Here is a 22,911-nt window from a genome sequence, read left to right as displayed (position 1 = left end):
AACAATGGGTCTTTATGAACCTAAAGGAGATTCGTATAATCATTTGGGATCCAGGGTTCTCTCTGCTTTAACTTTCTATGCACTCTTGATTGTATTATACAAATAGTGTTACTAATAATCATATGGATGTACTTTTCTTTGCAAAATAAACAGATTACCATCAAATCAAAGGCAAACATTGTACAAATGACTGGTAACAGTAAAATCCCCTAGTGTTAATTTAACTCCCAAGTGTGTACAAATACAATCATGGACCATTCCTTTGGTGTTTAATTAGAAATTTAGATTTTACGGTGAATGAGACACTCACCAAAGAAGCTGAGTAGTTTGTTCAGGTGTAAGTTTAGTTTATCCAAGGGTAAGCAGCAGGAAAAACTGACGCAGATTGCAGTAGGCCTAATTGTATGCTGTATTCTCTCTGAGGTGTGTTGGTGCATATATCTGAACCTGATTGGGATTCTGATTATAGATTCTACTTCTGTTATTAAATATGATATATATGACATAAATGAGTCTTGTACTGATGCATGTCCTGAGTTGGTTCTGTACTTGGTTCCCTCTATAGTTTACAAAATGTTCACATCATGGGGCGCCCGCTGGTCTATTGGTCCAGGCTACAATATCGACAAGCTCACAACACATTGCAACCCGACGACTATTTTTTGCCATTTGTCAAAGTGGATTATGAGTGGTTTAGAAGCAAAGCGCTCAGAGACCAGGATCCCTCAGGGAAAGCTCATTTATTACAAGTTCGCTGCAGCGGCTCATTACAACGTACAGACGTGGCAGTGAGTGAATATCCTCAATGGACACCGAATATTTATAGGAGCCATAAAGATCATCAAAGAGCATCAGTTCACATCATACTGGAAATACATGATTCAGCTCTAAACAAACTAACAGTTGTCAACAGTTCGTATGTCTATCAAACCTATGTCCTTGATAGTCATTCAATTCCACATTCTGAAATTGGTAAAGAATGGACTTTCTATAAATGGATGCCCAGAGGGAGAAGCTGTGTGTGTGTGTGTGTGTGTGTGTGTGTGTGTGTGTGTGTGTGTGTGTGTGTGTGTGTGTGTGTGTGTGTGTGTGTGTGTGTGTGTGTGCAATGATCATTGTGTCGAGTTCACTACATTCACCGTGCAATCTATTATCGTCTAAGGATTATTCTATTGTCAAAACAAGTGGGATATATAATGTGGCCACAATTAACTTAACTTAAATTTTGAGCAGGGACTATATAAACAATAAACATCCCCGTTTCAATTACAGCATTTTTAAACAATATACAATTTAGGCATTTAGCAGACACTCTTAATCCAGAGTGATTTACAGTAAGCAAGAACACCACATGGTAATACCATGTATATCAAATTCATATAAATGATATACAGTATATATATTCCCATAGGAAAGACTTATTGTAAAAACAGGAACCAGCAGAATATCCAATTAAACGATATATTTGTTTGTTTTGTATAACTTGATACTGTACATTGTTTTTTTGTATTGTCCAAAAATAGAAAATTGATTTAGTCCAAGCAGGCTGTACTGGATGAGCGGGGCTTGGCAAGGTGGGACACTGTTCTTCTCAAGCAGCACCCACAGCTGGCACAGACAGTACATAATGGGACGTTCCACAGCTGGCACAGACAGTACATAATGGGACGTTCCACAGCTGGCACACACAGGGTCCTGGAGCTGAACCCTAGGGCGCTGACCTGTCCTGACCTCCTAAAACAGTGGTTTTTAACCAGTGGTCCGAGGACCACCAGTGGTCCTTGGGGGGGTTCCAGGTGGTCCACAGTTAAACTTAAATGATGGAGAGTTGGTAACCAAATGGACCCTTACTAGATCTTTAACTCTTGAGAGCGTAAAACTATTTGGTTTCATTTTACGCTCTCAGAAGTGAAATTATCGTTAAACATCATTCTGCATTACTTCATTTACATGAAGTCTACTGTACAGAGAATGTAGAAAAAAGGTTATTAAGATTTTTTGCCTATAATTTCTCCTATGGTACCAACATCAATACAGCATGGAGTTCTGGGAATCTTATTCAACAACAAAATATTCTAAGACAAGTCTTGCGTCTGAGAGGCTAAATCTCATCAAATGGTGGTCCGTGGTGGCCAATAACGAATGAGACTTGATATGGGTTGAAAACCACTGTCCTAAAGCGACAGGTGTAGAAGGGTCAGAGTTCAGTGGTCACCGCTGCTCCTCAGACACGCAGCGGAAGCCCAGGTTGGATGCCGAGCTGTCTGGAGTGTTCTGGCTGCGAGCTGCACAGCGGTACCGGTAGCAGTATGACTTGTGACACATGTAGGAGCCTCCCTTCTTCACCCGATCCGTTCCCGATGGAGGTCCAGTGGGGTTGTGTAGTGGGTGCGTGTCGTGGTGGACCGTCCACCAATCGGAGGTCCACTCCCATGCGTTCCCCACCATGTCGTACAGGCCAAAACCGTTGGCGGGAAACGACATCGCGGGCGACGTTGTGGCGAATCCGTCCTCTCCGGTGTTGCGCGCGGGAAACTCTCCCTGCCAGAGGTTGGCGTAGTGACGACCTTTGGGGGTCAGCTTGTTTCCCCAGGGGAACAGCCTGTCCTTCAGCCCGGCCCTGCATGCGTGCTCCCACTCTGCCTCCGTGGGGAGTCTCTTGTTGAGCCAGGAGCAGTAGGCTACCGCGTCCGTCCAGGAGACGTGGACCACCGGATGGTCTGATCTGTCCATGACAGAGGACTCTGGACCTTCAGGCTGCTTCCAGTGGGCACCTTTCACCGGCAGCCACCAAGGGGCAGCGGCCACCGCCTGGGTGATCTGGCTTTTCACCGCCTCACTCAGGATCTCCTCGAACACGAACGAGTCTCCGAATCTCTCCGCCTCGGTGACATAGATTGTGGAGTTGACAAAGCCCTCAAACTGTGCGTTGGTGACCTCGTGGACGTCCATGTAGAAGGGGTCCACGTGGACCCTCCTCTGAGGACCCTCCCCATCTAAGGGGATGCCGGGGTCATTGGTGCCCATCAGGACCTGTCCTCCAGGGATCAGAACCATGTATGTCTCATCATAATGTCCGCCCGGCACACTCTCAGATGGAATCTGATCCTCGTTAGCTGTTTTGGAGTATTTCACAGCTGGGTTTCCATCATCATCTTCATCATCGTGCAGGTGGCCTCTCTGTCTGTTCAGGTTGTGGCCACCACAGCCACAGCCCTCCGTTGGGCTCTCCTCAGATCCAGGGCTCAGGCCAGGATTCTCCTGATTGATTGATTGGTTGAATACTTTGTCAGAAATGTAAACAGTACAGAATACAGTTTGCAGAATGGGTACAGTTCAAGGAAAGTACAGGTCAATTGTAACATCTGCTAAGAGGATAAAACCAGAAAAAGCACTAGGGTCCTCCATTTTCAATTTATCAAAACATTTCAAGACATACCTGCATCATGCTCCCCTCAGCTTCCGCTGCAACAACAGGTATATGATCTGACTGAAGCGCGTCAACAACAGAGTACTGACAGTTGACTACTACAACTACCACTAGAATGCAACGGAACAGCATTATGACCATCATAACACAACGCAGTTATTAAAACTGCATGCTCGACTACTTCTATCTGTACGCGCTGCTCACACACTTCCGCAAAAATCACGTGACCAATCAGCTGGTCTGAGCTGGAAAGTGTGATATAACCATTTATAACTATGTATCTAATCAGGTAGATAGATAGATACCACCACGGCTCAGAGGCAGTACAAGCAGCAGTCAATATTACAAAATGTACAGATTCAGAGTAAGGAAAAGAGATGCAGCAAAACAGTAGTCTATCAGTCTGGATGGCCGAGCGGTCTAAGGCGCTGCGTTCAGGTCGCAGTCTCCCCTGGAGGCGTGGGTTCGAATCCCACTTCAGACATCCCTTTTCTGCTGAATTGATGAAAGCCAAGGACCCTGATGTAAACAAGGCTTATTTAGTCCTTTTTTTATTATGGTTTTATCCTCGTAGCAGTTTTGTATTGACTTGTGCTTTCGTTTGAAATGTACCCATTCTACAAACTGTGAATAAAATGTTCAATCAATCAGTCAAATAAGAATAAGAAGCGCCATCAACAAGTTATACAACAAGTATAGAAATCAGATGAGATATCATTAAGAAATATATTGATTATTATAACCAATTAGAGTGTGAAGGGACCATAAGAATTTACAGTACACAAGAGGAGCTGGGGCTGGAGCTTTTTGTTGTACTGAACAGTGCCACTGGGGGGCGGTAAAGCTCCATGATGTTGGATTTTTTTTTTAAAGAGAAAAGTGAGCTGTATCCATTTTGCAGCTGCAGTATTATTTAGAAGGAGCTCGAGCTGTTGAAATAAGAGCCAGCAGGACCTTGCAATGGACGGGTAAATAAAACCACCTTCTATTTATGATCATTTAATTGACATTTATACATTTTCTGCAAAAATAAAATGATAATACACTTGCACAGACGTGGCCCCCGACCTGAACTTATGCACTCGTTGTTTGCGAAATTACATGTTAGCGTCATGTCGTTGGTTATTAGCGTAGATAGAAACGGTCACAACCAATGTTGTATTTTGGTACCTAAAAAAACAAAACAACACTTGGTGCTTCTTTTACAACTGTATTTTTATTTATTCTTTTTTTAATGCAATTGGAAATATAATGTCATCAATGTCATTTATTTAATGGGCCTTTTCTTTAGCCGGCCGGGTTAGCCTAGCATAGCGCTAATGTCAGTCCCTCCTTTGTTATGAACCGCAGGCTTTTCTTTTGTCTGCAGCTTAATTCTAACTGTAGAGGCCTAAACATGCTAACCAGGATGCACTTATTGCACTGTCCTGGCAGGTGGATTATTGTGTGACTGTGACATTGCTGTGATCGCGTCATTGTTGTAAGGTCGCGGTACTATATATCCTATATTTCCTTACAGTAACAGTTTGACATGCATAGCCTTGGATCAAGACTATCGGTGTTTTTGATCGATTCTGATTTGGATATCAATATGCAAATATACAAAATCGATCACATACATCTCGGGTGGTCTTGATCCAAGGCTAAGATGATGGACATTTCATCTGCATTGCTGCATAATGTAAAACTCATGCATGCAGTTAAATGTCAACCATTAAAATACTGCTGTTACTCCACTTTTCCCCCTTTGGTTTTCTCCATCCCTACCAGTGATGTTGCGGTTGGACTGAAGGTAAAGATTGCGTGCGTGCGTGCGCGCACGCGCGCGCACGCACACACACGCACACGCACACACAGCGTCACAATGGAAATGAAAAACTCAGGCTTATCCTTTATTTTGTGCATATAATGTGCATGTAGGCTATATGCATTTTCAAATCAAACTCACCATAACCCAGATATATAATATAATATGCAACAGCTGATGGACAATATTGGTGTTGTTAATTGATTCATATTAACTACATTTTTTTCCAGCTCAAATTAGTTTTACATGGTTGGAGGAGTGGTTCATATTATTGCTAATGAATGAAGATGTAATACTGAATTGAGATGTAATTTGAAATGCTAGGGAAATTCTGAAAATGTGCATCGTGGAAATGTTTGTCTAGTCTTCCAGTTATTTAAACTTTGAATGTCTTCTTTCAGAGAGGCTCAGATGAGCTCAACATGTACGGTAGCAGCCCTCCTATGACTGGTGAGTCGGACTGAGTTCACACCTAATGATAGTCTCATGCTGCGTTCACTCTAGCAGAGACAAAAGCTGCAAAAAGTGTGGTAGGCCAACCTGTGTGTCTGTGTGTGGGAGTGAAGATGAAGAAAAATGTTCATATCCCTGGCTTCTGTTAAAAATGGCTTTATGTAGTTTGTCGCTTTAATCGCTGCTATTGTGGTTTAACTTCTTCTTTTTTTTGCAGCCAACGGGAGTGACAACAAGAAGCAGCGACTGGATGAATCTCCTCCCTCCCGAGTTCTTCACATCCGGAAGCTTCCCAACGAGGTCTCAGAGACCGAAGTCATCGCTCTGGGACTGCCTTTTGGAAAGGTCACGAACATCCTGATGCTAAAGGGAAAGAACCAGGTAAATAATAAATGTAATAACGTTTTGACCGTCGCATCGACTGCAACAACCAGAAAGTCCTCTAGGTCAGGGGTTCTCAACGTTTTTGGCCGGGGACCCCCAGAAATGCTTTGGCCCCTGCCCTGCCCCCTCCCGACCCCCAATATAAATTGGCTGCAAACAATAATCGTAATAATAGACAATACACCATAAATAAATACTGAAACTAGATATAATCATTAGGGAATGTGTACTATATGTAAACTCTGCATTTCCATTTTCCAGCCATTCAGTTGCATTTTCTTTTTGAAAATGCAACCACGGGTTGAGAACCCCTGCTCTAGGTCTAGGAATACACCCACTGACACTTGAGATGTGAAGCCTTCTTTTGGTTGCAGCTGAAATGATCTACACTAGTATTGACCCCTTGAGGGAAAATTATTTCCACAGAAAAACTACCTTAATTATGTGGCAAGCTATTTCACAGTTTTCTTTAACAGCCAATCACTGTGATATTAATATTGTGAACTGCTGCATGTATAATAAATGTCATAATCAATGCCATACTTATTGTTGTAATACAAGAGCAGCCTTGCCGAGCTATCTATGATGTTGTTTTTCCTTCCTTCAAATTATTGTCTACGGGTTGTCTCAAAACCAAATCCGGTTAAACATTTCCTCATGTGAACCTCGTATGGCAATACTGATTTAAATATCACTATATTGTAGGCATTTCTGGAATTGGGGACAGAGGAAGCGGCTATCACTATGGTGAACTACTACACAGCTGTCACCCCCCAGGTTTGAAACACTCCTGTTCTCATAGATGACCTGTTACCTAGTTTTACACTTGAATATGTGTCTGATAGAAAATATATTGTTTGTCACACAGGTCAGAAACACACCAGTCTTCATCCAGTACTCTAACCACAAGGAACTGAAGACTGACTCTGCTCTGAATCAGGTACACAAACCGGCACATGTAATATTCGTGGTATACACACACTACAGACATAGAATATGCACTTTCAGTCAGCAAGTCTTAACGCACCATTCATTCTCAAGACTTTTGCACTTTCTCCCTGATCCAGCTGGTGTGTTTGTTTTTTGTCCTCCCTAGTGGCGCTGCTGGCCCACAATGTTTTGTTTTTATTCAGGGCGATATGAGATGGCACATTTAATATTGTCTATGATGCGTTTGTTTCTTGACCTCAGAGAGCTCAGGCGGTGCTGCAGGCGGTGTCAGCTGTTCAGGATGGAAGCTCTCCGTCTTCTGAGCCTGGAGTTCTGGACTTGGCCCCACCCCCCAGCCCCGTTCTGCGCATCATAATTGACAACATGTTCTACCCTGTGACACTGGATGTTCTCCAACAGGTATTTATTTATTGACAATATTCAGATTATTCAAGAATATTCCAACAGGTATTTCTTTATTTCCAATATTCAGATTATTCAAGAATATTCAAATTCTGTGTTTATTAGTTACGTTTAGGAGTTAGGAATTTCATTAATCTTTATAAGCTACCATATTTATCGCCACCTACCAGCACAGTGGGCTTGTAGGTCAATCACTGGCCGAGTCATACCAAAGGCTATACAAATGGTACCCAATGCCTCCTTGCTTTACACTCAACATCAAGTATTGCATTGGGCGTATAGTAAGTCCCTGTGACATGCTAGCGTCATGTTCATGGAGATGTAGTACATCAAGCCGCCTCACGTTACAGAAACAGGAAATAGGTTTCTGACCTATGGACCATATGGCTCGGCCTCGGGAAGCATTGGTTTCCCTGCTACTTAATTATACCACCACCGGCCAATGTAAATGTTTATTGTAAGTTTGTGTTGGTGAACTAACGTTTTTTTTCTTCCCTGCAGATCTTTAGTAAGTTTGGCACGGTGATGAAAATCATAACCTTCACCAAGAACAACCAGTTTCAAGCTCTGCTGCAGTTCAGTGATCCAGTCAACGCCCAGCAAGCTAAACTGGTAGGTTGACATCCAACAAATTAAATGGTGATGCACAATATTATTGATATGTCATGAATAATGCAATATGGCCATCAAACCGATGGCGATAATTCAGATATTCCACCTGTATTGACAGATATTTCACCGCTATTGACTGATATTGATGCAAATTAATTAAAAAAAAAAGCAATTATGTATATACACACACACACACACACACACACACACACACACACACACACACACACACACACACACAGAGTAGATATAAATGATATATAACAGATGTATGTAATGATGATGTAAATATAAATATCGGTATCGCCGATTTGGCCCTGCATATTATCAGATATAAGCACGTTTTGTTATTCGGTACATTGTTACACGGTATTCCCAAGCCTTAGTGCTTAACTCCCATCTTCCCCCTATTTTATCCATACACTCTTTCTCCCTCCCTCCAGTCTTTGGATGGACAGAACATCTACAACTCGTGCTGTACACTAAGGATAGACTTCAGCAAGCTGGTGAGCCTCAACGTCAAATACAACAACGACAAGAGCCGAGACTACACACGACCTGACCTGCCCACTGGAGACGAGGGGTCCGGCAACAAGGACCACTCATCTTTACTGGGTAAGACAACACCCGCTGCTCCGTCCCTTGTTTTGCTAGTGAGCAGTAAGTCTGTCACAGATTTCAGCCGAGAGTTATTAAAAAAAATGATAAAGTAAAGTGCAGCAGAGATTATGTCCAGCGATGCTCTGGTACGGAGAGACACGGCGATGGCTGTCGTTCTGGGTAAATATGCTGTCTGTTTCATCCCTCCTTCTCTCCCTCCTCTCTATCCCCTCTCTTCTCTTCTTCCTCCACTGGGTCAGTGAGCATTCAGGTAAACTCTAAGTTGGTAGTGTAGACTGTAGTATACGGGCACTCTAATGGAATTGCATCGTCCACAATGATGAAGAGAGATTTGTCAGGCACACAGCGGTCAACTGGAGATGGGAAGGCAGGGTCAACAGGGATTGGTCACCCTCATAAACTTGAACCGTAGCATCCCTATTTGGGCATGTCATAGGCTAAAATAGCAGATCTACAACGCCTTGAGTTGAAAGATGCATTATGAGTTTGTACATCGACCATTTTCGACATAATGTAGACCTTTTGGGTCAACTCCCTTCCTCATCTCTTTTCCCCCTCAGTGATTTCTATCGCTCCCTCTTGTACATGTACTTGAAAATTCCCATGTGGGGATGGGGCGTAGTTGTGACATGCTTATCTCTGCATTCCATAATAAGGATATCTTATTTTGAGAAGTTGGACGAAACCGATGCTCAGAAAGTCAATAGAAATTCCATCACTATGGAAACATATTGACGTTTGATTTCAGTCCGGCTGTAGCTAGTTATGCAGGTTATCTCAAGCATCTACCTCCAAGGTTGCTGCGCTAATTCAGCTATTGCGGCAAGTAATGCAGTTGGATATTGTCCTTGTCTAGACTCCTAGCATAGTTTAGAGATGTGGTCTCTTGTTCTAGGTCGCGTACTGTAGGTACACCGTTCAGCAGTACTAGCTAACATCACACCACTACATGTGAAAGTGAATTGGCGTGGGTTAGCTTTGTGTGGTATAAACGTAGTTGTCATATTGTCTTATAGGTACCCCATCTGGAGCGCTAGCTTCCTACTCTAGTGGAGGAGGTTACTCGTCTTCTCTCTCCCTCTCGCAGGGTGGAGGTACCTATCCTTTCCTTTTTCTACTTTTCTTCCCCCCCCCTCTCTTTCTCTGTCTCTCTCCCTGTCCTCCTGCTGCTATACTCTGTCTTTTAATACTTGTGCTAGAGCTTCTGCCTGGAAACACCAGGGCAGGGAAATTACTTCCACTGGGTCATTGGCCACAATAGAAGTGTCTACATTCCTTTAATTATCCCTTTATTGTAGATAAAGCCATTGGTAAGTATGTCCCCAGTGTTTGTTTGTTTGATATTTCCTCACCCTGGTGTGTCCTCAGCACACAGTCCATCCAAGCTGTCCTTGGGAATTTGCTCTTAATACATTTTGCACACTGCTTTGTTAACCAATGAAAAATAAATTAATTCCCAATACATTTAAATGTTGTTGAAAGTGCAGTAAATTATGTAAATTCAGTTACGGTAACTAAACTTGAAATGTGCTTCTTCTGCAAATGGATACTTTTATTGTGTGGTGATATTCTAGTTAAAAAAAAGTTCAATAGCAGGGCATTTATTCTGTTCTTTGCAAATTCTCAAATCCTCTGGAAGGACTGAAAGCAGAGCTACACTGTATGTGAAGTGAATGGTAATGGGATGTAATGTATGCATAGATTGCTGTGTTTTGTTTGTGTGGGCATGGCATGTAAAGACTCTAATCCTTCCCCTCACATTACATTTAATCCTAACCAGTGCCCACTCTGTGCGAGTGTTTAATGTTGGGATTATTGCCATAAGGTGTCAATGGTCGCATTTTATTCTTTAGGAGTCTGTTATTAGTTAACGCTTGTGGATGAGGTATAACCAAAAAGTGTTTGGGGGAGGCAATTGGACCGTACCTAAATCATCCTTCCTGGCCCCCACACCCAACACCAATTGCATCAGCACTTTGATCGTAAAGTTTGATGTGTAGAGGATGATATTGAATTAGCCTTTATTAGTGTGATTGCCCTGAGGGCAATCATACTATTGTTTTACTGCTCTGTTTATTTTGACGCACTACTCCTCCCACAGTTTTTGTCGCACGCACTCGAGCCATATGTCAAAACGACGGGCTACATCGGGAATCGTGTGCTAAGACATTTGTTGGATAATTTAATTGATATGAATTAATTAGAATTTCCACATAGACATGAATGGGAAAATGCAAAAACTCACTTTCAAGTATTTTTTCCTCTGAGACCGTAAGGGCTATACTTACAAGACTTGGAGGAGAGATTCATCATAATTACTAAAATTAATTACCTTAGAAGTATACCGGTCGGCCTCATGGTGGCGCTATAACAGCCAACTTTACGTTTTTTGGGTATAACTCTTGAACCGTAGGTCGTAAAATCAAAATGTTTTTTCCCCTGGATTCCTTGGGTCATGACGCATCTCCCCATATAGGCGCCCATTTGCGTCTAGATAGATTTCCCGCCATTTTGAATTCTGTTCAAAACACACTTTTTGCTCCTCCTCCTACAGATTTTGTCCAAATCTCACAAAAATCAGTACACATCATCTCCGGACCTATCTGATTAAAACAGCACAGTCAGAATTTAGATCTTCTGTATCGTTCGGCCGTAATCGTCTTCCGAAGTTAGTGGGAGGGGCCTATTTTACAAAAAACGCCACAATTCACGCACGGAATGTCCGATCCATCCCAAATCTTAATCACGTGTCGAGGGTGGCTTAATCAACGCGGAGCCAAAAGCGATTCCATTTTCGACGGCTGCGATGTAGGCAATCACACTTTGCAATTTCCCAGAATTGCCTCTTTCTAGTTATTTTTGTCTTTCTGGCTGTATTGTAACTGACTGAAATGTATGGAAAACGTAGATGCTTTAAGATTATTCAAGATGGTGTTATACCATCAATGCATTTGAATTTGTTGACCCTTTCTCCTTACAGGAGCCACAGGTCCCGCCGCGTGCTGCTGCTGCTGCTGTGATCTAACTGACTAACAGTATTGTGCTCTATGGCGTTGTTGTGTTCATTGTGTCGTGTCATTGCTGTCCTCGTAGGAGCCATCAATCCGTTGAGTGCCGCTGCCGCTGCGGCAGCACATGCTGGACGGGTCGCTCTGTCTGGGTCCGGCGTTTCAGGAGTCCTGTTGGCGTCCAACCTGAATGACGAGGTACGCTACACCAAACGTGTGTGTGTGTGTGTGGGCTCTGTGTACTGTGTGCACTGTATACCTGTATGTGTCATGTACAGTATGTCTGTGAAAAGGTGAGACTGAGGTTAATTTTGAATTGTAATACATTGGTTGAAACTGTAGCTCATTTGAGATGGCTGTGTGTACGTGCACATCAGTGAGACACAGACTGTGTACCTCATTTGAGATGGCTGTGTGTACGTGCACGTCAGAGAGAGAGACACAGTGTGTACCATTGGCTTTTTTTCAAAAAATGGGAGAAACTATTATGGGAGAATGATGAATGCTATATCGTAAGTGAATGTTTTTATTGTATGTTTGATTGGGAGGGGGGTGTGTGTGTAACAGGCTTTCCACAGACTATGTAGGCTTACTTTCCCCTCTCTCTGTTGTTGTATCTAGAATCTTTTCTCCTTTAAAAATGTTCTGCCCCAATACCTTTTGTTCTGAACTTCCGCCCCACCTTTCTCCCGATTTAGTCATTCTGTCGATTCCCAAGTCCCCTTGTACTGTAGTCTCTTGTAACTGCTGAGCCTTACTGGTTGGTCTTAGGAAGGATGTAGGTCAGCAGGGGTCTCTTCCATTACACATGACACTGCCAGTCCACTTCTTTATACCTGTGACCGGACAGTGAGGAGTTTCATGGGGAGGACAAAACGTGTGTAGAGGTGCACTCTGTTCTTCCTAGTTCAGCACCCCACTGCACAACAGACCCTCACCAACATGTAGGAGTCGCTAGTGAAGCGACGGATCACCCTCTCACCTCTCTTCCTACCCTCGAACACGGTCAATCGAGTTTGTTGGGCCAAGCCAGATTAACCGTGGAGGTTTCGAATCAATTTCAACGACAATCTTTGGTTACAGAGTGTTATTTTCTCTACAATCTACAATATTTCTTTACAATTTAGATTTCCAGATTCACATTTCCTGGTCTATTATCTTGTATTTTGTTCTGTCCACTCATATTTGTCGTCATCGAATGTTTGCAGGATTTCTCAGTTTGTAACTTCTGTTTTCAAGTCTTTGGTTTCTGTAAATCTCTATCTACTATATTGTTGTAGTCCTTTTCTCTATTTTCCTTTCTTTATAGCGGTCTCTTGAAGGTGGCTTCCATTGTTTATTCTGTCATGCTACTAAAGCTGATCTCTGACCCCCACATAATGACAAAAAGACTGCAAAGCTATTGATGGTTCTACGGCACTTTGACGTTCATAGTTCATACTATGTAGGCCTTACTTTCCCCTCTCTCTGTGATGCAAAGCCAGGAAAGGAAAGAAGCGTGCGGCACCACCTACAGACCCACTGCGGCGCGGCAGCTTAGCTAGCGACACTGTAGAGCTCAAGACCCCGACGTTGGATAGCAGAGTGTGGAAGGCAGCGATTCAGGAGTCCTGAGTTGGTGTTTGCTAGATTGCACTCTTGCATCGCATAGCATAGAATATTGATTGATTTATTAGTCTGAAATATGAACGGCAGGTAGTACAGTAAGACATTAAGGCTAAAATAAAAGGATAACAAAAAAGTTGTGGGGACTTGTTTCTGTTGTCTTCCTATTGTACTCTTGTGAACCCCTGAAAGTTTTCATTCACAAATCTTATCGGCTTCAACGTCCACGGTCATTGTCACAAACACGTTTGCAAGTGAAACAATCTTCTGTGTAAGTTTTTGTTTATAATTTTGGCACACACTCAAACCTCTTAGGGGCACCAAACATTCCTCTATGCAGGAAAGTAATGGTAGTATCCCCAACCACATATTCTGACCCCTAGACTAGGGTACGGCAAGTGCCAACTACGAACATGTTCATAGACCCCCGTATACTCTATATAGACAAATTCAGAAATGGGTCTCATGGTCGCAGCAAACGTATTTCCTGTAGGCGGAGACGACGTATCTGCGGTGTAAACAGCCAGCTCTTACATTGAATGGTAGAGTGACTGATGTTAGTATGCTCAAACGTTACTCTTTTACCTGCTTTTTACTAACACTAACTATACAAAGATGCCCAGAACATCGGGATGAACCTGTGTAGTTAACAGTAGTGGCAACATTCAACTTTGGAGAGAAACGGAATGTCAAAAAATACACAGCGGTGTCTGAGACCAGAGCTATAGAGCAATGGTTGAGACGAAGCAGTGAAAGGTCCTGAAAGATGCCACACCCAACCCATCCTCATGCAAGGTTCTGTGAGTCAAAGCAATTCCTCAAAGTCGACAACAGGGGTGCACATAGTAACTCATGAGCTGTAATCGGTCTACTTTACTTGTTCTACACAACTGGGCCTTTATACTAAAAACAGGGTTGTCTTTCCTCTAGTGCTCGGAGTGGCATTTGGCTGCAATCTCACCCCCCCCCCCCCCCCCCCCATAAACTGTCTCTAACCCATTGGCTACTGCCATCAGCTTGACTCTACATCTGACCTGACTGGCTAGCCACCGCATGCCCCCCCCCCCCTGTTCCTCATTGTTTACTCCCTTACTTAGCCACTTGTTTCTTTTTACTTCAATTTACTCCTCAGTTCCCCCCAATTAGCTTCCTTTTCACCCATCATTAATAATTGTGTGTGTGTGTGTGTGTGTGTGGTGGGGACGACAAAAAACTATAGGAGTTGGCTGTGTGTGTGTGTGTTGGGAGGGGCGCGGGGGTGTGCAGTTGTTTTGGATTCAAACCAGCGATCATTCAGATTCTGTTAATGTTCCACTGATGCTGTTTACTGACCTATGCTTTGATTTTTGTCCTCCTTCCTCCCTTCCTTCCCTACCACCACTTATCTCCTTCCCTACCACCACTTATCCCCTTTTCCCTCTATTTCGCTGTCTGTTACTTTATTCCTCCCACTCCAACCTTTTTTCTCTCGCTACGGCATCATATAATGTCGGCATTCTGTTCTCTTCTTGTTTTTCATCCTCCTGTCCTCACCTCTATCCTCCTCCCCTCGACCCTCCCTTTTGTGTTGCCTGCCACTGCCCTCTGTTGCCTACCACTGTATACTGACTGGTCTAACCTGACTGCTTTTGCCATTTGACCTCCCCATGCCTTCCATCTTTTTGCTCCACTCCCCTCCATCGTCGTGGAAACCACCACCTCTTCTCTCCTCCGTTGCTGGCGGTCTGCTCTGTCCGTCCATGGTTCTCTACCTCCGTCTCTCCTCTTCCTCCTCTGCTCCTCCTCTCCTGTCCTCTGCTCTGCGGTCTCTCTCTCTAAAGATGGTCACGCCTCAAAGTCTCTTTACCCTCTTCGGTATGTTTAACGTCTAATATTCAATCTATTCACCTCTACTATCTGTCTGTGCATCTATACTGTCAATCCCCCTTGGGTACAGTTGACCTCTACACCTCTAGCTTTCTCTCTATGTACTGTTTAATCTCTATCGGCTCTCTCGGTCTCTCCCTGTCAAGTCTTGTCGATATTCAGTGCAGTCGTAGTTTACCCATTAATCTTCATATTTAAGATTATTCAAGATGGCATATAGCATCTACAGTTTGGGTCAGTTTCCAGTCCGCCACTTGGATCAGCCAGCCAGCCAGAATGTCTTATCAACCTGTCAACCAACCAGACATTTTTCAGTCAGTCAGCTAGGTAATATATTGGTCAGTTTATCAGCCAGAGAGACGCAGCGAAAAGCCACCTTATAAGAGTTCTCTTTGTGTTGTCATCAGTAAAGCGGTCAAGTGAGAGCGTATTCCTCACATTGACCAACTGGTTAGCAATCCCACAGACTGCCACGGAGAGCACAATCAGTTAGCTGTCGTCACACGGGAAGGCTCCACCTCTCCTTTTCAGTTTGTCCTTCCGACACTAACTTTGTTCCTTCCATCCTTCACATCCTCCTCTTTCTCGAACCTCCGTCGGCTCCATCTCTCCTGCTCTGTCTATCCTATCAACCTTGTATCTCCTCCTCCTACCCTGCTCTCTCTGTTGTACTCTCCCTCACTCCATCTGTCTCCAGGTGTATACGGTGATGTGCAGCGTGTGAAGATCCTCTATAACAAGAAAGACAGTGCTCTGATCCAGTTATCAGATGCCAACCAGGCTCAACTAGGTGAGTGACAGTTTCATCTGACTCAGTGCTAGGCACCCCAAGCATTTTAATGTTTTTCTGTAGGCTGCCTTAATGCCACAATTCTTCCTTGACTTGTGAATAACACAGGTCAAAGGGGAATAATATTACTTATATATATATAAGTATATATATATATATATACTTATTTTATTTTCACTTAGACTGAAAAATGTGTCTTTGATTTTTCTTCTGTATATTTAATTTAACACAATTTTCTTTACCCACAGTCATGAGCCAGAAAACCATGAATGCTATATAGTTCTAACTTCCTCCTGATGATCACAACATGTCTTCTCCCTCTATAGCTATGAGTCATCTGAATGGCCAGAAGATGTTTGGTAAAGTGATGAGAGTTACACTGTCAAAGCACCAAACTGTTGCTCTGCCCAGAGAGGGACTGGATGATCAGCTTCTCACTAAAGGTAAGACGGGACTGATCTGTTCAAAGCATCTTGTTTAGCTACAGTCAACACCATAATCATATTCACACGGCGGCTATTTTGCGTGTTCAGTGTGTTCTTGTGTGATCGCATCCACTCAGAGACTTCTTCATATGTAACCAGGGTCAGGGACACATTAGCACATCATTTATGAACTCTTAACATCAAGCAGGAAACTATACATTTAATGCACTCACCACACTACTATCAGCTAAGGACAGCAATGGGACCAAGCTGTAAGCTTCCTTTTTTTTTGTTGCATTATCCTTTCGATTATGGTAGGTGAAATGTACGTTACATGTGACATAATAGGGGTTAGGGTTAACATAATAGTGAATGAGATAACAGCCAGGGATTCGACGCTAAGGATTTTTTCCAAGTAGCACATATGCTACTTGGAAAAAAGGGGGAGAGGGGAGTTGCACCACTCAGTTCACATGGGTGTGATTTTTCTTTAAAGTGATATGAGGTCAATGAGGAGGCATTTATAAGCAAAAATGCTCTGGTGGTGGTGGTTGTTGTTGTTGCTAACTTGCTACCGTACGCTGGCTGGCCTCTTGTTTGCGGCGCACCAAATGAGCTACATAACTTCAGTTAACTTGCCATATATGCTTAAATGTTTTACAAGATCTAAAAATATATTTTTTATCCCATGATTTTGTAACTCATTTTTCACCCCTGTGTCAATCATCTAATGTGATCCTGGGCTCTACACACTCTCCACCAACCTAGTCCCCATATATGGGGGACAAGGGGAGAGCAACGGACTTGAACTCATGCTTCCTTCATGCCAGAGTGTCCAAGTTGTTTCTTCAAGTTGGTGATTCCAACCAGTTCCTTTCCCCTCCATCAGGCGCCCCGGCTAGCCAGGGAAATGTTTTACAAGATCATCGCACGATATAGCTCGTTTTGTCTATGTCTCGTGAATTATAACTAATCAACGTCACATGATGACCATGCAATGTTACAGTCCTGAGTCCACTGTACCGGCTATTTGGTTTAGTAGTTACAGTATGTTACAGTCCTGAGTCCACTGTACCGGCTATTTGGTTTAGTAGTTACAGTATGTTACAGTATGTTACAGTCCTGAGTCCACTGTACCGGCTATTTGGTTTAGTAGTTACAGTATGTTACAGTCCTGAGTCCACTGTACCGGCTATTTGGTTTAGTAGTTACAGTATGTTACAGTATGTTACAGTCCTGAGTCCACTGTACCGGCTATTTGGTTTAGTAGTTACAGTATGTTACAGTATGTTAGTCCTGAGTCCACTGTAGCGGCTATTTGGTTTAGTAGCCGTTATTGTAGCTGTCGTGTGGCGCGCCTCATTTGTTATATGCCCAAAATGCCCTGTAAGCTGTGGACAGGCCATGAGCAGTGCATTAATGGAGCTGTGGACAGGCCATGAGCAGTGCATTCATGGAGCTGTGGACAGGCCATGAGCAGTGCATTAATGGAGCTGTGGACAGGCCATGAGCAGTGCATTCATGGAGCTGTGGACAGGCCATGAGCAGTGCATTAATGGAGCTGTGGACAGGCCATGAGCAGTGGATTAATGGAGCTGTGGACAGGCCATGAGCAGTGCATTAATGGAGCTGTGGACAGGCCATGAGCAGTGCATTAATGGGCTTGTAATATGTCTGTTATTTTGGTTACTGTCTGTGACGCACATTACGCATGCTACTGTATGTATCTGGGTTTGAGAGCATTGGCAATGTAATCTGTGATTTTACAGTAGCCTACTAGATTATAGCCAAATTGTCAAACTCTTTTCGGGACTGTTTATATATGTTTACTCACCCGTGATTCCATTAGCAATAGCATGGTGGAAATGGAACATTAACAGCCAACATGAGTTACATAAATCCTTTTGTCCGTTCTAACTTCTCTCTCACACTCACTCAGTATAAAAATGTAACCACGACACCAGGTGCCGCAGGCATCTAGTGGCTAGTCAAATTCTGTAGTCACACGGGTGCTACAAATTGCATTTCACAATTCGCACTGTAATATGTTTTTAATTAGCCAATGCGAGTACCTGCTCGCACTGTCGAGCCCTGATAACATCTACAACCTCAATTAATTTGTCTTTGTCTCTTCTATATTGTGCAGATTTCTCTGGCTCTCCACTCCATCGCTTTAAGAAGCCTGGATCCAAGAATTTTCAGAACATATTTCCTCCCTCAGCAACGCTACATCTCTCCAATATACCGTAAGACACACTGGACACAAATAAATCCTCTTTGAATAAGGACTGGTTTGATTTCTAAGACAAGGATTTTTAAGATGCATATTTTGTGTTCAGGGAGGGTGTATCTGAGGATGACCTGCGCTTGCTGTTTTCCAATGCTGGAGCATCAGTCAAGGCCTTCAAATTCTTCCAGTAAGAAACGTTTATCTGTTTGACAGGCAACTCATTTGTTTTGTGCAAGAAACCATATCCCGGTTTCATAACCAAACTCTATTTAATCAAGTCCTAGATGTCCCTGTTACATGGGCAGTTCATATGTTCTCAGTTTAAAAAAACAAACAATTATTCGACAAGGAAAAGCACAGATTCAATGTTTCATCAAATGTAGTGCATGTTTGAATGAGTAAAGACAGCGAGTGTGGAAGAACCTATGTAAAGACTAAATAATTATGACAAATAAGCATTTATGAAAAGTCCATGATGGATTCACTTTCTGTGTTCATTTACGACTGAAAGTATTAAACAATTGTTTATTACCATTTTAATTTCTTCCAATGGAATTCGCAATTCAAAGGACACACTTTTGAAAGAGAAGGAACTTATTCAACAATTCTGTAATTAATGGTTACTGTTAAAATGTATGACATTACCTTGGTTAAGGGAAGCAATGAAACAAATAAAGATGTTTGTGGAATAGTACATTTATCTATTATTACTAGTGATGGGAGATTAATCAGCAATCGGCCGATTTTAGTTGTTTTTAGATTAATCGGCATCGGTTCGATTAATCAATCAGACCGATTAATTAATCGTCTGTCTTTACAGATAAACAAGCCCAAAGTAACAGCTTAAACAGATCTAAAGGTATTAAAGTTATATCTGACTTGCCTAAGCCTGCAGTGCAGACACCCTGTTACATGGATTTTTCAGAATGGACAAAATTATTATATTTTTTCAATACAGAATGAGATCATATCGATATCGGTAATATCGGTTATCGGCCATGACGGCAATTAATTATATCTGATATCGATATCGGCCAAAAGGTCTCTTCGGCACATCCCTAATTATTACTGAGTCTTAACAAAGTTTCTCTCCCTCTCCTTCCCTCTGTCAGGGACCATAAAATGGCGTTGATCCAGATGTCTGCGGTAGAGGAGGCTATCCAGGGGCTGCTTGAGATTCACAACTACGACATGGGAGCGAATCACCACCTTAAAGTTTCCTTTTCCAAGTCGACAATCTAACGTCCCAGTACTCCTACTCCTCACAACTGTGACGTTGGAGAACGTCACCTTTTGTCAAATTACATTCATTAATCTTCAATTCTCTATAATCTCAACTGTAAATCAGTGTCTTGGCTTTCCAAATTAGCATATTTGTAACAGAATTTTTGGCTTTAGGGTGAAGGCGTTCACTTTTCCATTGCATAGAACCGGCAACACACTGGGACGTTTTGTTTTTAAAAAGAACAGTGAAACTTGACATCAGGGTTAACCAAAGCCAAAATTATAAAAACCCAAGCTACCTCTTTGATAAACACAATAATTCCTCCTAGAAAACGAAAACATTCACCAGACTTGACTCCCTAAAGAAACAGAGCGATTCACCCGTACTGCTCCATACTATATTTACAAGTGCAATGGATTATAGTCACTAGACATTGTGGAAAATCAGTAGCAGGCGGATAAGGCTAATAGAAAAACTTGCCAGTGTTATCTCACTGCAAAATTACCTATAGTAAACAAACTCTCCTGGATTTCTAACACCAGTTAATGACATGCAGGAGACATATTTGCAAAAAATAGACCATAAAATCAAAATACAGAACAATACAAAAACGGCTTACAAACTTACATGGGGAGTCGATAATTTGGTATCCCCGGCTTGTTTTGAACCTCAACAGAGCTACCAGGTACTGAAAAATCAGACCCGTCTGAACTGAGTGGTGCTGTCTGTGTGTGCGCGCCCTATAGCGGTATTGCCATGGTACGTTCGTGCTCACAGACAGACACACACCACACAGACATACACACACACACACACACACACACACACACATAGTCATGCATAGGAATGGCTAGCACCACTCAAAAACAAAGTAGACTTAGGCTGGTACTTCGCAGTGGAATAGCGGAGTCTGTGAATTATAAGCGTTCAAGGCTATCTTTTTAGTCAAAGACCAGATGAGAATGACAATGAAAGCATTGACTTATTTAGGTTTTATGAAACGTTGATAATTTACAAGGCATTATGTTTTGGAAGTAGGTATTGGATGGAGCCTGCACACCACAGGTATAAGAAAGACGTTCTTTATTGAAATACTGACAACGTTTCGATCTATTTGATCTTCATCAGGTCAGGACATGACCCGATGAAGATCAAATAGATCGTGTGCGGGCTCCATCCAATACCTACTGAAGTTTATTTAGTCCAGCACCCAGCCTGTCGATGTGCGTATTCTACGTCTGCATTATGTTTTGGAAGCACATCAACTCTGTTTAAAGGTAGTAATCATCATCCTTCGTTAATTGTGTACGAAGAAGAATATTATTAGTGAGACTAATGCTATAGCATTTAACCCCCCCCCCCCTAGTTGACAGTCATTCCTGTCAGCCTTTGGACAGGCACACAACGATCATTTTTCTATGTCTAGATTTTCACTGAGTGGTCACTGGGTTGATACACTTTTTAGGTTTTAACTCTTAAATGTCTTTGGAGCTCACTTAAATGTTGTCTTTGGAGCTCACTTAAATGTTGTCTTTAAAGCAACAGTGCATTCAAGAAAACTCAGAAGCAGAGCAGGGTCTTCACCTCCCCTTCTAGATCTAGAAAGAAGAGTATTTACACTGTACGTAAGATGCTTATTATGTCGGTATCAGGCAGAGTCTATCCTCATTTCTCAATGCACTAGACCCCTGGGAGATGAACTGCTGAGGTGGATCCCAACACCTACCAGCTTCCAGTACTTATTTCACGACTTCTCCAACCCTAGCCGTGTCACTTGTACACAGAGTTGTCGGCGATCAAACCCATGACCTTGTCATCGAAAAACGAGTGCTCTACTGACTGAGTGCTCTACCGACTGACTTTATAATTTAGAAAAGACAGTTCAGTATAAAGCCGAAATCAGGAATTCGCTTTTAAGAGCCATTGCTCGCACAAAATTAATTTGTTTAATTTTTAAATATATATTTTTTATAACATCCCAGTGATGAAGATATGGAAGTCTTCAAGCTCAGATTGGCCTGCATCAAAGTGATTGGGTCAGCCGTAACATATACGTCATTTTTGTCTAACGGAAAATGTCTAGTAACCAAGTATGATCAGCTTTTTGTTTGCCAAACCACATTATACCCAGTTGCACATTGTGCAACTTCTCATTTTCTCCACCTATTTATCACTTTGTAGAGGAGCGGTTGTCATATTGAAATTATGCAGACACATATTTTTTAAATGGCATTCAGTCTAATTCCTGAATAACCTTAAAGGGTCACTCACATTTTTGACCCACCTTTGAGTCCCTACCAAGGAGGAATTGTGGTAGAATAATACTGTACAAGCCCATATCTCTATCACTCTCACACACCCCCTCGCTTAGGAGTGCATTCTAGTGTCATCCTATTGGACAAGTTTTGAACATGTGATTATGGTCTTGGTGTCTGTCTGATTGGCTTTGAAATGTGACCTGTTGGGACCAAGTACATGTGCCTTTAGTCTGTAGTATGGTTGTTGCGGTTAAAGTGTGTCTTCCTATGTTAACAGTGTTTGAACATCATATACCGGTAAACTTTTGTGTTAAGGATTTTTTTATTATTATTAGAATCATGCTTTTCAACGACATACGGTCTGGTTTTAGATGACATACTATGTCGTCTTTCATGGTTTTTGACGATATAGAAAACATGAAAATCATGCTTTTTTTTAAATGCTTTTCAATTAGGGGTGCCTCTTCACTCTAATCCTCCTGTTAATCTGCAAAAATGATTTTTGGTGGTCTTCTGGTGGTTCCACATTTATGTTCTCTTGTTGTATATTTTCTACCTGTTTTCAGTCTCTGAGTCCAATGTGAAGGAAAACAATGGCACAAATTAAAACCTTTTCTACCGACAAGTCCCAAGTTTGATGGTTCATGTGTGTTACGACATGATCTGTCTTTCAATAAACCTCTATCTCTACTCACTCCTGTTTCTCTGCTCTCGCTCCTTTCTTTCCCTCAGCATCTCTAATATTCTGTACTCTTTCTTTCAGTCCTTGTGGATATACATGAACACCTTTCTTTCTTTTTCTATGCAACAGGTCTTGGGGCAGTTGGGGATCGCATCAAAGGTT

General features: G+C 42.4%; 2 protein-coding genes across 2 annotated transcripts; one reads left to right on the top strand and one right to left on the bottom strand.

The window, feature by feature from the left end:
- Nucleotides 1-735: 735 nt before the first annotated feature.
- Nucleotides 736-3,630, bottom strand: sumf1 (sulfatase modifying factor 1). Its single transcript, XM_080777577.1, has 2 exons — nt 3,440-3,630; nt 736-3,261 (listed from the first exon to the last, which is right to left on the bottom strand). Exons 1-2 carry the CDS (start codon nt 3,572-3,574, stop codon nt 2,212-2,214), a joined length of 1,185 nt encoding a protein of 394 aa, XP_080633703.1. The 5' UTR covers nt 3,575-3,630; the 3' UTR covers nt 736-2,211.
- A 672-nt stretch (nt 3,631-4,302) lies between these two features.
- ptbp2b (polypyrimidine tract binding protein 2b) lies at nt 4,303-22,695 on the top strand. The gene is made up of 16 exons (XM_080778559.1): nt 4,303-4,398; nt 5,201-5,222; nt 5,639-5,687; nt 5,908-6,071; nt 6,780-6,851; nt 6,943-7,014; nt 7,266-7,424; nt 7,929-8,039; nt 8,483-8,654; nt 11,754-11,866; nt 15,094-15,127; nt 15,837-15,929; nt 16,256-16,372; nt 18,501-18,600; nt 18,694-18,771; nt 19,697-22,695. Exons 1-16 carry the CDS (start codon nt 4,391-4,393, stop codon nt 19,824-19,826), a joined length of 1,494 nt encoding a protein of 497 aa, XP_080634685.1. The 5' UTR covers nt 4,303-4,390; the 3' UTR covers nt 19,827-22,695.
- The last annotated feature ends 216 nt before the right edge of the window (nt 22,696-22,911 follow it).

The sequence above is a fragment of the Protomyctophum bolini genome (genome assembly GCF_963924005.1).
Source record: "Protomyctophum bolini genome assembly, chromosome: 12".
NCBI classification, from domain to species: Eukaryota; Metazoa; Chordata; class Actinopteri; order Myctophiformes; family Myctophidae; genus Protomyctophum; species Protomyctophum bolini.
This window is presented reverse-complemented; position numbering and strand designations above follow the sequence as displayed.